The 14933-nt window shown below is 36.3% G+C and overlaps 1 protein-coding gene across 10 annotated transcripts in view; it reads right to left on the bottom strand.

Moving 5' to 3' along the window:
- chl1b (cell adhesion molecule L1-like b) overlaps positions 1–14933 on the bottom strand; it is a 58635-nt gene that overhangs the window by 24267 nt on the left and 19435 nt on the right. For 8 of the 10 annotated variants that reach the window (XM_084426017.1, XM_084426019.1, XM_084426021.1 and 5 more), the window contains exons 2-13: positions 12901–13095; positions 11241–11258; positions 10276–10384; positions 6335–6525; positions 5681–5803; positions 4270–4440; positions 3939–3983; positions 3406–3517; positions 2545–2729; positions 1807–1938; positions 1345–1488; positions 388–499 (exon numbers count right to left, since the gene is read on the bottom strand). In XM_084426017.1, the coding sequence (XP_084282143.1) occupies positions 388–499; positions 1345–1488; positions 1807–1938; positions 2545–2729; positions 3406–3517; positions 3939–3983; positions 4270–4440; positions 5681–5803; positions 6335–6525; positions 10276–10384; positions 11241–11258; positions 12901–12994 (1436 nt within the window). In that variant the 5' untranslated portion in view covers positions 12995–13095. The remainder of the gene's footprint in view (positions 1–387; positions 500–1344; positions 1489–1806; positions 1939–2544; positions 2730–3405; positions 3518–3938; positions 3984–4269; positions 4441–5680; positions 5804–6334; positions 6526–10275; positions 10385–11240; positions 11259–12900; positions 13096–14933) is intronic. The other 2 variants (XM_084426023.1, XM_084426015.1) reach the window with 1 other exon arrangement.

Genomic DNA, 14933 nt, shown 5'->3' with positions numbered 1-14933 from the left:
TAGTAAAGACATTAATAATTTTTAAAAAAGAACTTTATTCCAAATAAATGCTGCACTTTTTGACTTTCAATGAAGGATTGTGTGACACTGAAGATTGAAGTAATGGCTGCTGAAAATTCCACTTTGCTTTCTCTAATGAGTCACCACAGCCAACACTTGTGCTGTTATTGCTTTAACTTAACAGTAGCACACTTACAGATCCACATGAGTAGTTTACCTCATTATCACAGTGCTAAACACAGCCTGAGGGCCCCACCCTTGAGTAAACTGCTTCACCAGTGCAAAACCACACAAAATACACTCTATTACTGCAGTGGTAACTCTCCAGAGCTGTACTGCCCTCTGTTGGCCTGTAAAAATACTTCCACTACAGAAAGCTCTACTCACCACGTAATACTGGCGGTTGGCGAGCTGAAGACCTTACAGTGCATGACCACACCTTTCCCCTCCACTGCCATATATTGCAGATTATTTTCTGTTAAGATCAGGGGCTGGATGTCTGGGGAGAGAGTTATCAGCACTGCACCATTAAACACGACAAAACACGATTGGATTAGTCTCTTTATCTCTCGTCTTGTGATGCACATTGTTATCAGTTAAGTAAAAAAAAAAAAAAAAGTCCTTGTCCTTGGAAAAGCAGCTTCCTGTTCTATCAGGGGAGGTAAGCGGGTTTGCAGGGTTATAGAGAGAGAATTGAGATTTATGTTTTTCTCTTTCTTCTTTATTTAATTTCATTTTTTTCCTTTTTTTATTTTTTATTTTTTTAAGCAAGGATCCTTAGCAGCTTATTTTATCTCTCAGATGAAAGCAACACATGCTTTGGTTAGAGCAACTGAATATGAATGGAGGAAGGTGAAATTGTTCGCACATAAAAGCGTCTGGCTGCCTGAGGGAGAGTGTGTCTGGAGATCAGAACCGACAGAACAGCTCCACCCTAAAGCCTGTGTGCAATCACGAGGACCTTCCGCTCTCTGAACAAACCCGTCCATATCACACCTCTGCTTATGGGCCTGTCCACACCAACAAAAAAACAGATGCTTGTTCACGACCAGGCAACACCGTGGTCGTTTTATGTGATTTTTGGCCAGAGCTGAATGAAACCACGAATATCCCATAATTTCTGGATTGGTCTGTCTTAAATGGGTGGAGAGACCATGCTTAAAATATTATATGGACATATGGAATCATAGTCGTAGGCAGGGTTGAGCCCCCCCTGAAATGCGTTTTCACTCCAGGTCTGTTCACAATATTAGATTATAGTTCTTCTCAAAATGTGAAGACATCATATTTAATTAGAATGAAAATCCATTCAATACACTGCACAGCTGAGTACAGTTTGCTTACTCATAATCATGATGTTGGCATTGGCGAGGATGGTGCCGTGTCTGTTTGCGGCCTCACACTGGTAAACAGCGCTGTTTTCTGGGTTTGCGTTGTGGATGGAAATGGTGCCATCTTTCAAGATTTTCCTGTTGGATGCTGGGACCTCTGAAATAGAAAATGTGGGTCAAATGTTTTGTTAAAACTGTAACAGGATATATGAAAATTATTACTTGAAAATGACCGTATGTAAATGGATTAAATATTTGTTGACACTTAATTACAATTTTCATTAACAAACATCGTTACATCATACAATGCTTGACAGGTTATTAAGAAAGTTATAATCACCACTTTGGTGATTATGTTATAATCCCATCTGTCAAAAACACCATTTCTGAAGTCAGTAGGCACAATTTAATCTGAATTGTATATTGTTAATGGATAGTTGTTGAGTAATTTGAGACAGGAATTATAAATGTTTACCGTTCAACGGTTGGCCGTTGACTCTCCATGCAACACTAGGTTGAGGATTTCCTTTCACGACACACTTGATCACCACATCAGCTCCAATTGGCCTTAACTGGCTTTGAGGTTCAATCTCAAACTCAGGAGGCTCTGGTCATGCAAGAGAATCGAGTCATGTAAAACAATGTATTATACACACATGACGTGATTTTGATTAGTCAATTGCAGCAGTCAGAACTCAGATATGTCCTAATATTCATTGTTGTTTGAACACAAATAGCTGTTAAAGGTGAAGATGGTGTGTGTGTGCCCTGACCTTGCTTGCTGCTTGAAAATAGACACTATTAATGATATATCTGTCCCTCACAGCCTAATTTTTATCTGTGTCATTTTTATTCAATATGACAGCTAAGGTCAGGGTATTGAAAAAGCAGACACTATGCATGATGAAAATACAAAAGACAAAATACTCAGCTATAAACAGTAATCTGTAATGATAGCATCATTGTTCTAAAAAGGACCATTGTATCCTTAGAATGTGTTTAGTAATTTAGCAATGAACATTATAATAGGACTCTTTTTATAGTTCTCCTGAAACAGTCCTGCAAGCACTTCTTGTCTTTGGACAGAAGATGGCGCACTTTTACCACTAGTGACTTTAAATGCATACATGATATGAAACCATTTATAAAGACACACTGGCATATTTACTATGGTTATATTATGAGATCACTGAGATTAAATAATGTGACTCACCCTCTACTGTCACATGAAAATAATGCACAACCTCTCCATGGGGATTTTTGGCTTTGCACATATATTTCCCATCGTCCTCCTCGTTTACCCTCTCTATGGTGAGCAACTTCCCATGACTCTCCACCACGACCCTTTCTGGAAGTTTGGAGAAGCCTGTTTTAACCCACTCCACCTTTGGTGTGGGGCTGAAAGACAGATGGCAGTGATGAGCTAGCAATCATTTATATAGAGTCTACCCAGGAAACAAAAATATGTTCTATGAACGTTATGCTAATGTTTCCATTAAGTTATATAATCAAAATGTTATTTCTGAACTTTCTCTGAATTTTCAAAACGTCCAGTTTTTAAATGATTTTTGCTTGGTTATGTGAACAGAAAAGGCAATGGGAATGTTACATTTATGGGAACATACAGTAACTTTTGAATGTTCTCTGAACGTTTTGAAACAAGTAGTAAGTAATAACATTTAAAAAACATTAGACAAACTAAAACATGTCAAGAAAAGTCATATAATATGATTTATAAATACGTTTTTAAACTAGCATTTTGCAAATGTATTAAAGACCAGATGACTTTAAACAAACATTATATTAATGTATACTGGGCAAAATACTGTGTATATACAGTATATAAAATGTTTAGATAATCAAATAGACTATTTAATAATGTAGGCTATATTAGTATAGCTGTATTTTTGATGCATCCATCTAAATGCTCTTAATTTAAAAAAATTATTAAAATAATATACATTTAAGCATTCCCACTAAATGCATTTCAAGTGGTATTATTGAAACAAATGCCATGCTCCTAAATTAGATTTACAATTCAACTGAATAATGCAAATTAGACAATGACACTTACAACCCCTCTGCGATGCATTCCAATTGAAGATCTTCGCCTTTCACCAGATACGTATTTGACTCCTTTCCTGTGGGCATCAGTAGACGGGGCTTCCTCTCCAAGAGAGAGTTTGCTTTATAACAGTGAAAATATATAATATAATATAATATAATATAATATAATATAATATAATATAATATAATATAATATAATATAATATAATATAATATAATATAATATAATATAATATAATATAATATTTTATGCAGCATAAGTATCACCAAACATAACTGCAACTGTTTTACATGAATGAATAATTCAAGGAAGTATTTTAACATACAAAAAGTAATACAGATCCAGAACAGAGAATAAGTTATGAATGAACCTATGATTTATTTCCATCAGTTAATCAGAGAAAACCTTTGAGATTTGCAAATGTAGGCTAAAGAGTAAGCAAGTATGATGTGACATGGAATGAGATAATTAATCAAAACTAATTAAAAACAAAGAAGCTGCTCTACGCCCATGTAGCATCTCTAATGAATGTCACTCACCATAACCTCTGCCGCTACCAGAGACTGAGTCCTTCATTAACTTGTCTTGGATGAAGAAATGGAGACAAATAAAAATATGTGTGGCAATGCAAAAACAACTAAAACAATAGATAACATGGACATGAAATACACCCACAAGTCATCACAGGAAGTATCAATATCTACCAAGCTGATTTGCTGAGGTCCAGCAAGCGCTTGGAGATTGACTACATGAGACACTGGAGATGTATATTAGATGCACATGGCCGGCGTGTATAAAACCAATGCTGGTCGTGTAAAGAAATCACCACGTTATGCAATCAAACTCTTGAAAATGAGTATTTTAACGTACTGCTTTTGACCACGACGGACATGGCAGTTTTCTGGACGATGGTTCGTATGCGCGGGAAGGCAGCAAAGCAGCAGTAGTCTCTGCGGCTGTCAGTCTCAATGGCGTTTGAGAAGTACAGGTTCCCATTCAGACCCACTGATACTCTTTCGTCCTGCTCGATGTGCTGTAGACCTGTGATGTTTAAAAAATATAGGAGAAAAATCATTAGTAAGAATCAAGTAAGAATGATATTATAGTAATAATATGATTGCTTTAATTAACATAAATACAGTAGTGGCCAGAAGTGACGTCCGTAGGGGATATTTGTTTTTAATGACCCTACAAGTTCGATTAAAACATCAAAATATGAGTTGTTTTTTTTATTATATATATTTCAAATATGAGGGAAGAACAAAACACTAAACTTGGTTAAAGGCAGGTTAGGTGATTTGTTCCAGAATTGCGTTTTGTAATGCTGGCTGAAAGTGTCTTCCAATCCTGATAGCAGGATATATATGTCCATGTATATACAGTATCTCGTCTGTGGACAGTTCTTCGTGAACCAAAACAATGAGCTTATGCTGCGTTCACACCATAAATACCATAACCCGTAAAGTTATAGTCGGAGTGGTTTGTGACTCTAATTTAGGTGTTTCAATGGCAACACTATCAACGCTCTTTAAGTTGTTTATGTATGTTCATTATTATTGTAATGTTATGTGCTTTAAGATTATGTGCTTTCATGTGTTTTGAAAGAGGCCTGGCTTTGGAGACTCTCTGAAGGGAGGGTGGGACTTTATGCTTTTAAAGCTAGCTCGCTATTGCTAGCCTCTTCGAAAAACGTTTGCCCTACCTTTAAAGTATTTATCTGACAAAGATATTTGATGCATAGAAAAACAAAAAGCTCACATAATTAAGCATACACTGACTACAACATAATTAATCAGTCATTTGTTTTTGCATTTGTTTATCATTTTTGCCTATAAAAAAATGTCCACACAATTTGGCATGTTTCATTGCCTTATCACAAATAAAACAACTGACTCCAAGCACAACTACAGTACATAATATGATTACACTTTTCTTTTTTTATTATTATTTTTTATTACAGATTTTCAATAGTAATAGTATTTGTAGTAGTATCATTTTTAAGATTATTAGATTTTCCACTATTATTTTTGTTTGTTTGTCCAAAAGTAATACATTCTTTATATTATTAAAATACACATTTTAAATATATTACTTTTTTATATAAATAATTCAATTAATAATCTAAAATTATTTATAAATTGTTTAAAGGTAGACTACCTGTTCACCCGACTGGGAAGTAGAAGCCAGCCAGTCATTTTACCTATGCAATATTCATTGAATGCACCGTAGGCCAAATGTGGATGTGCCTTAGACTAATTTAACCCAAATAACCAGAACTTACCTATTGTCATCCAGTAGATTTGCAGTGGGGGAATTCCTTTAGGTGGGTTGCACTCCAGAATGACTGACTGACCTTCCATAACCTCAATCGGATCAATGATCTCTTTAGGGAACTTCGGAACATCTGCAGAGAGTAACAAGCTAAATGAACCCATTAACATACTATTTTACAAATGAAATCACCATTAGGTGGCAGTATAAGACAGGCATTCTCCCCTAAGGCATTCCTGGAAAGAGATTCATTCCAATTTCCCAAATTTAGTCCAAAATCCAGCCAATAACACATCATTACGCTGCTGAAACTAAATGTGCCAGATGAATGAGTCATTGAAAACCAGTCTTGTTGGGTAACTGATGACTCTTTGCCCTGGTTACATCTTTGGAGATTTATGTGGTGTATTTCAGAACACAAAGAGAAATGTTACATCAAAAAAATGATGGAGAGAAAGGAGAAAACTCATTTTTCATCAGCCCTCTCCTCATGGTCCATAATGCACTGTGATGAAAGGGAAAGAAAAGCTCCAGGGTTTGAAGCGGGCAAGTAAAATGGATATCCCACTATGGACCAGAGCGGCTGTTTCATTGGACACCGATCTCTAAATCATTCCGAAAGAGTCGTTACAGAGCATACAGCACAAAGTTGTGCATTACTCACTGGGAACAATGAATTCAATCTCTTCCGACATGGCCGTTCCTAACTTGTTGGTCGCAAAGCAGCGATAATTGCCCTGGAATTCTGTGAGATTCCCATTATTGGGAATGGTGAATGTTCCGGAATCATCTAATGTTATCAATCTGGGATCCTGATACGGATCAAAGTCTTGACCATTCTTTGTCCACCTGAATCTGAAAAAAAAGAGAAGATCAGTGATTAAATGAAATTAGACCGCTCAGTGTGCATCCTTTGAAATATGAAAACAACACAAGGATGCAAAGACGATTTCCACATTCAGTTTTTCAAATTTGAAATGACATCAATTACTCAGACGAGGCTTTGAAACGTGCTTTGAAATGCCTGTGGGGTGTTTCTGATGTTGCTTTTGCGTATATTGTGAGCTGTTCTACCCATGATCTAGCTACCCTGCTGAATGTCAATGCTGGTTTGGTGCTGAATGCTGATCTAGCACAGCTGCACTGTTCATCCCGCAAAAATAGCTGGTGATGTTGATCAACCAGCACGCGAGCACATGGTGATGCTCTTGCGGTCGTTCCTGAAGGTCGTTCCCTCCATCTTTGGTCTAGTTTTCAATGCAAAACTAGCACAAGCAAGCGATTAGTGGAGGAAGACAAATGGTAACATGACTTCAAGCTGAAGATTTGGTTATTAAGATTCCATATGTAAGCAATATGGTACGAGAGGCTGTGCTGTATCGTGAATAAGTCACGGCTGGAGGGCGTTGTTAGGTAGGCGAAGTACCTTATTGCTTTTATAAAATGGTTACCACACAATACAAATATTAAAGTCAAAAAATATGTATCTATGCAACTTTTATGAAGTAAAATCACTTAAAGCCTTCCTTCCACTGGAAAAAATAGTCCCTGCCCATAAAACAGCAACAGAAGTAACATACATTATTTCCTGATTAGATGGCGGCAAATACTGTCTTTATGAGTGAGTCAGTTAGTGAAGACTTTTACATTGAAAGGACTCAAACTTGTGAACACGGAAAAGCAAGACACAACTGACAAATGAATAGGAAAACCCCTTAACTGTTAAAAGGACAAGATATCGCCGGCGGACATTCAAACTTTATTTAAATTATAAATATAGGACTGACCTAAATGAAAATGCTATGTCTACTGTAAATGCAGGTACTCTCGCTTACTCGATCTCTCAAGCGGTCATCAACGTGTTTTATATTGACCAGTCAGAATCAAGGATTGGAACTAACCGTTTTATAAAATACCATAAGATTCTTTATCTCATGATTTAATCTGATCCAATTTGATCAGTTTGGAACAATTCTTAACTTCTGTAATCAATTAATAAAATATTTATAATCAGACATATACTGTAAAAAAACAAAAACTGTAGGCTACCTAAAAATGAACATCCAAACTTCCTCTGGTCTCCCTAAGCCTAAGTTAAGGCACTACTGTTCACTGTTCACTTTGTTTAAATATTTTTTTTCCCCAAGCAATGACACATTCAATTGATTAAAAGGTAAATGACAGTAAAGACATTTTAATTATACAGAATATTTATATTTAAAAATCAATGATATTCTTTTGAACTTTCTATTTGTCAAAAAAATCACAGTTTGCACAAAAATATTAGGCAGCACAACCATTTTTAACTGCGATAATACTAGTAAATGTTTATTGTGCACCAATTCAGCATATTTGAATGATTTCTGAAGGATCATGTGACACTGAAAACTGGAGTGATGATGCTGAAAATTCAGCTTTGCCATCACATGAATAAATTACATTTTAAAATATCTTAAATTAGAAAATAGTTTAAATCGAAATTATATTTCACAATATTACTGTTTTTACGGTATTTTTTAAATGCAACCTGTGATTAGTAATTAATTGGTAGTCTTCATAATTTGTCAGTTAGTTGATAGTTTTAAATGAGGCTTATCTCATTCAGTAATTATTGATTACCTAATAAGGAACTATCTCAGTCATACATGTTATATTACTTACTGAGTAGTTAAGCAGTTTCCATAGTAGTTAAAGCCCGTAAAAGTCCTGGCAGAAAGCGATGCATTTTTTATTATTTTTTACGAAGTGTTGACAACTTAGTGTTAACTAATAATTGTTGCAAACTGGTACTACCAACAAAATATTAGTGCATTCCTGGAACTGGGCGTTGTTACACTACATCCTTATGCATCGCTTTCTGCCAGGCTAGCGGTAGACTTGTAGTCAAGACCGCCTAAACCGAGACCAAGACACTACCAAGACCAGAGGGTATCGAGACCAAGACAAGACCAAGACCAAGACAGAATAAGTCAAGACCAAGACCAGGTCGAGACCAAGTCGAGACCGGAGGGGAAAAAAAAACAGACTAGTGTTGAAGCTATAAGCTATAACTTGTATGAATTCAAGAACAGCAGCATACTAGGGTTCAGCCGCAGTTGGCAGAATAATACAGAGACAGACCATGTCATGTGTGTGACTGTGAGCTCACTGTAAATGTTTATGCAGACTGGGTGAGATCAACTATGTGTAGCAATAATTGCATGACGGCTGTTACTGCACTATTAGAGGATTGAGACTCCCTTAACTTTTGTGGACTGTTTTGTGGACTGACATGACTGGTACTGACTGGTTCATCTGACAAAAGATCAAACACCTCCAACACCATCTTGCTCCTCCAACAACTGTCTAAAGAATGAGAAATATGTAACCAATTGAAATTATACTTAATGTGTAGAGGAAATTATAACATCAAATTAAAGATACAATTATAAACTTGGATTAGGCCTAATGTTTAGTCAACACAACGGAGATATGCAGATGATATTTAAAAGACCATTTATTTAGTCTAACACCATCTTAAATACAATACTGTAATCAAACAACACACACACACACACACACACACACACACACACAGAGATATCAAAGACACAAAACAAATTCATCTAAGCAAATGCCTGCCTATCTCTGCCGATTTCGGAGTCTCCAAATTAATCCATTCTGCAACTTTTAAATACATAATAAAAAATTTAAAAACGAAATTATAGGCTTAAGTGCAGGATCCGAAAGTTGGTCGTTTTGTCGCTATGGTTACACACACACACACACACACCGTTGGCGGTGCGCTCAAAGTCATCTGTCAGTTGTGCAGTTACCCAAAATCTCCTGAATGAAGATAAAACCCAGCATGTCACTGATATGTGTTTTTTAAATCAAGTGATCAAAGTGCTCGTTGCCGCTGCGATCAGTGGCGCGGATAAAGTGTTTTCTCGTGTGGCTTGCGCACACACCACACTGCTGCACTCGGACGCGCGCTTCAATCCGTTCCGTTGCGGATAATAATGTTGCATTATCGAACGTTGTGTCGTCGTGGATATTGTAGTATTGTATTGCTAAATCCCCGACCACTATGTCGGTCTGAGACAGCGAGACCTAGACAAGACCGAGAGGTCCGAGACCAAGACAAGACCAAGACCAAAGACCGTCAAGGCCGTGACAAGACCGAGACCACGTAAAAGTGGTCTCGAGACCGGTCTCGAGACCAAGACCGGTCTCGAGACATACATCACTAGCTAGCGGTAGCATAAGCCATCAGGCAAGTGTTGTTTAAATAAACTCCTGATGTACTTACAAACTTTCCAATGCCTCGTTTTATGAGTACAGAACCTATTTGTACTACTGTAGAAGTTTGGTACCATTCCGGGCATTATTAGTCGGGTAATTTATGAGATACAACCTTGGATCCATTAGCACCTGGGGGGTGTTTGGCTCGAGGTCATGGTGCAAAACTCAGAACCATCCATTCAATGTAGTCCTACTCATTTGTCCTACTCTAAAGCGTAATCGAGACTTCTTTCAAAAACATTTAAATAATCTCACTGAGCCCAAACTTTTGAACACTAGTGTATGTGTGAGTGTGTGTGTGTGTGTGTGTATACGGCTTACTCTGGTCCAGGGTTTCCTGTAGCCTCACACTTCACGGGGAAGCTCTCTTCGAAAGGGAAGGCGATCATAGAAGCAGGAGATTGCTCTGTAATTGTGGGAAGCTGCTCCACTAGATAAAGAAACAGCCAGAAAGTAAAAATGCTCAGTAAACTGTGGAGGAAAAATGGCAGCATGCAACCTGCGTGCAGCAAATGGTGATGTGAAATGGCTTTGGTTCAATCGTAATGATTTTCCACAATCAGGTCGGCTGTTTTGATCAATGCATTCAAAACTAAAGGTAAACAAAATGTTTGTTGGAGAACATAATTAGATATTGAATCATTGATTGTGTGGCAAAGCGTGAGTTGTTATCAGGCAATGGCAAATGATCTGGTCAAATAATGTCAATGAGAGTTTGTTTGTGGTTTAGAACAGGAAGAAACTAATGGCTAATGCAGTTTGAGTGTAAAATTGGACATGCACGACTAGAATCATGATGGAATGGCGGTATGGGTTTCAATATGACAAATGTAAAGTGGTTTGCTGGCTCGATTGTTGGAGTTTTTCCATTATGCACAGAAAAATACTTTAAAAATCGTCTAAAAGCTTTGATTAGAGTAAACATTCTCGTTACAATTTCTACACCATTAGTTTCTGTCTATGAAAAATAAAAATAAAAATAACAATGGTACCATGGCTTTCTTGATATGGTTTTGAGAAAAAAATATTGACCATGTACCATGGTAGTACCATGTTTTTTTTTGTTTTTTTTTATACAATGAAGTACCATCATGGAACATGAATATCGTAATTATGAGGTACCATGATATCACTATCTGATACTGTTGTAAATGTCACCAACAAAAGAGCACATCTCTGCCTTTCTGCAGGATTTTCTAAATAAATCTGATGTTTGATAGATGATAGTGGCCTCTGCGGATGAAAGTTATCTAGTTTCTATGGATGGCTTGGCATTGCAAACTTACTGTTCATGCGTGCTAAAACTAACAAATCCACCGCAGCAGGGAGAACACAGAAAAAACAAATGTGCAGGGATTTGTTAGAACCATAGATATGACTTCTGTTGAACTTTAACAAATTAATGAACTGTCAACAAACAATTAAATCCAGGTCCATGACTGACTAAATAAAAGTAGAAAAGAAAAAACTTAAGAACAGTGTTGTGTTCCCCTAAGATATCTTTCAGGCCCTAAAGATATATTGTGAATAATTTAACATCAACAAAATACACTTTTATCTGGTTTCCATGGAAACAGCCCCGGCAATAAATTATACCTGCTCTCAACTTGTGTGAACCTGCATACAAACACCCAGTTTCAAAAATATTTGTTGTAAGAGCAGTGTGCTCACTATGGAAGCATGTTTTCCTCCCAGAGTAAAAAATAATAATAATAATACTTTTTTAATAATTAATTAAAATAATAAATTAAGTTGCAATTATAAAAAATAAAGTTGCAATAATGGGATATGAAGTCACAATTGAGATACATTCGTAATTGTAGGATGTGTATGAGATATAAAGTGTAATTGTGGGATATGAAGACACAACTGAGATATACTGTAATTTTGAGACATGAATATGAATATGAAGTTGCAATTGTGGTGATATACTGTATGAATTCGCATTGAGATGTGAAGTTGCATTATTGTGATCAAATTGTAAATGTGATATATAACGTCACAATTATGAGATATAAAGAAGGAATTCTGATGTAAAGTCTCAATTATGGGATATGAAGTCGCAACTGGAATATTAAGTTGTAATTGTGATATGAAGTCACGTTTGTGAAATGTGAAGTTGCAACTGACAAAAATATAGTCAAAATGTGATATAGAAAGTCACAATTGATATGAATATGTGAATAATAAGTCGTAAATGCTCTATATAAAATAGTAATTGAGTTACACAGACACGTGTGATATGAAGTCAGTTCTGAGATATAAAGTAGAATTTGTAAAATATGAAACTGCTACAGTGATATCACAATTGTGCAATATGCAATTATTAAAATTAAGTTGCAATAATGAGAAATAAATTCGCAATATGAAGTCACCGTTGTGAAATGTGAAGTTGAAATTGTGAGAAATAAAATAAAATAAATATAAAAAGTCACAAATTATATGAATATGAAGTCATAGTAGCAATTTTTAATAGCAAAAATAATAGCAATTTTTAATTAAAAAGTCTTAATTGTGATATGAAGTCGCATTTGTGAGATATGAGGTTGCATTTGTGAGATGTGAAGTCGCAATTGTGAGAAATAAAGTCGAAAATGTGATATAGAAAGCCACAAATTATATGAATATGAAGTCATAACTGCTGTATATGAAATATCATATTTGAAATACTCAATTGTGGGATATGAAGCTGCAATAGAGATATGAATTTGCAATTATGAAAAAGTTGAAATGAAGAAATTAAGTGGCAATTTCCTTTTTAATTTTTTTTTTTTAATCTGCGTTGAAAACATTCTTCCATAACTGATTGTTCTTCCAGAGCGCATGAAAAACTGGCTAAATTATGCACATGGCAAACGACTAAACTGAAAAAAGCACCAAAAATATAATCAAATATATAAACTGGGATAAGAAATATTACCAGAAAAAGTCATTTATTCAGCTTACCATCAAGTGGAATATCCAGGGCATTAGTTTGAGACCAGCAGCTCATATTAAGGCAAGCGCCCAAAAGGAGGAGGATTTTCCGTAATAACCACATGACTGGCCACAGCCTCGGAGGTGAGCAGAGGACGACAGGGAATGCTGCAGTTTTCCAGGAGTCAGTGCATCTCACTCCAACACAGGCTTGGGTCTTGATACCTGCACAAAACACAACACAGTTCTTACTGGCACCCAGACGTCAGCTTCAAACAAGAACACACACACACACCCACAAGTGTATAAACTATACACAGACTCCCGAACAACCATATGCTTACGGTCGACCCACAACATCACATATAAAAACAACCCTGTCACCTGCACAGACACAAAGACTTGCATATTCCGCATGTCTCCTGCTGAGTAACTTGCGTCAATGTCTATCCCAACTTGTATTTACTTGAAATGCATCAGTGAGAGGAATCTCCATATTAAAGCTCTCTATCACTGAGTCCCTGGAGACATGAATTGTATTTCTGTAAATTGTTTGGCGGTGTACAGTATGTGTGACAGGCACATATTTTTCTTCCTCTTCCCCTTCGTTACACAGAATTCGAAAAACGAAACCTTAAAGAAATAAAATAAACTGAGCCCCCCTGCAGTTATGGTAATGCACAGCAGCTGTTCCTGAAATTATTCTGAATTATGAATTCATGCCACTGTATCAGTGACAGATTTTGATTATCTGGATGCAGTAGAGAGAGCAGAACCACAAGACTGGTAAATCACAAAGCTTGCAGATGTGCCTAATATGCATCTAGAATACGCCGCTTTGTTATAACTAAGTGGATGAACTTTGAGTTAAATGTCATGTATTCTGCCATTAAATCACACTCTCTTGTGATGTCATGTGTGGTAAGGGATCAGTAGTTGATTTAACCTTTTGGAATCTGGCGCCAGCAAGACATCTGGCAAGAGACAAATGGAGTTCACACCCATTTTCCCCTCAGATTCATAACAGCGGTGCAATAAAATGCTGCAGTTGATCGGGGTAACTCTAATGGAGGTCACCTTGCATGACGTACTGGGAATCAGCTATGTACTGTAAAACCAGTAATACAATGAAGAGTATTACAGAGATCAGTTGCAGTTGTTCATGGTGCCTGCTGGTCTACAACACCTAGAAGTATAAGGTCAGACAGAATCAACACTGACTTTGGTAGAAAAATCTGTGGGATTCTGGAAAATGGATTTAAAAAATAAATAAATGTTAAATGGCTTAATGGTTGCTGAAAGTATCCAAATTTGGCTGCCATATTATTTATTAAAGTGCCCCTATTGTGCTTTTTTGAATACTACCTTTCATGTAGCGTCTAATATAGCTGTTTGTGAATGTAAAAGGTGCACCACAAATAAAGTTATTGTCTCCTAAAAGAAATAATCGATCCTGAACAGCCGAAATGAGTCGTCAGTGATTCCATTCTCACTTCCCGTTAAATACCTACGTAACAATGTAACACATTTGCATAATGCCAGCTTATGGTCTTCATTGGCTGCCCATGAATATGGTCTAACTGTGACCTGCGGTTGTAGCTGAGACGCTGTTTACAGCGCTGTGAATCCACTTTGCATTGCATAATAAATTAATTATTTAGACAACAGTGCAGGGCAAAATAATGACAAATAATATACATACTAGTTGCAGATTATGTACAAAAAAAATGCAAACAAAAAAGTGAATGAATGAATGAATACAGTAAATTATGATATTAATCACAATTTATTTTATTCTAACGACAAATAAAACAAAAACATAGCAAAAAAATAAATAAAAATTGGGGCTGTTATTTTGAGCCCCCCAAGTCACTTTGGTTAAAATCTCAATGGCTGCACATCTATAAAAATTTTACAACAGTGTTTCAGTTGCTCAATAGCCATTTTCATGTAGGTCAGACCCTGAGCTTATTAGGTCACTTCCTTTTTGACTTTAATTAGTTAAACACACAATAAAATGGATCAGTGCTTAAGTCTGAGAACAAAAGAGTATCAGGAAGGAG

The sequence above is a fragment of the Rutilus rutilus genome (assembly GCF_951802725.1).
Source record: "Rutilus rutilus genome assembly, chromosome: 12".
NCBI classification, from domain to species: Eukaryota; Metazoa; Chordata; class Actinopteri; order Cypriniformes; family Leuciscidae; genus Rutilus; species Rutilus rutilus.
Note: the sequence above shows the minus strand (reverse complement) of the source record. Positions and strands in the feature narration are given on the sequence as shown.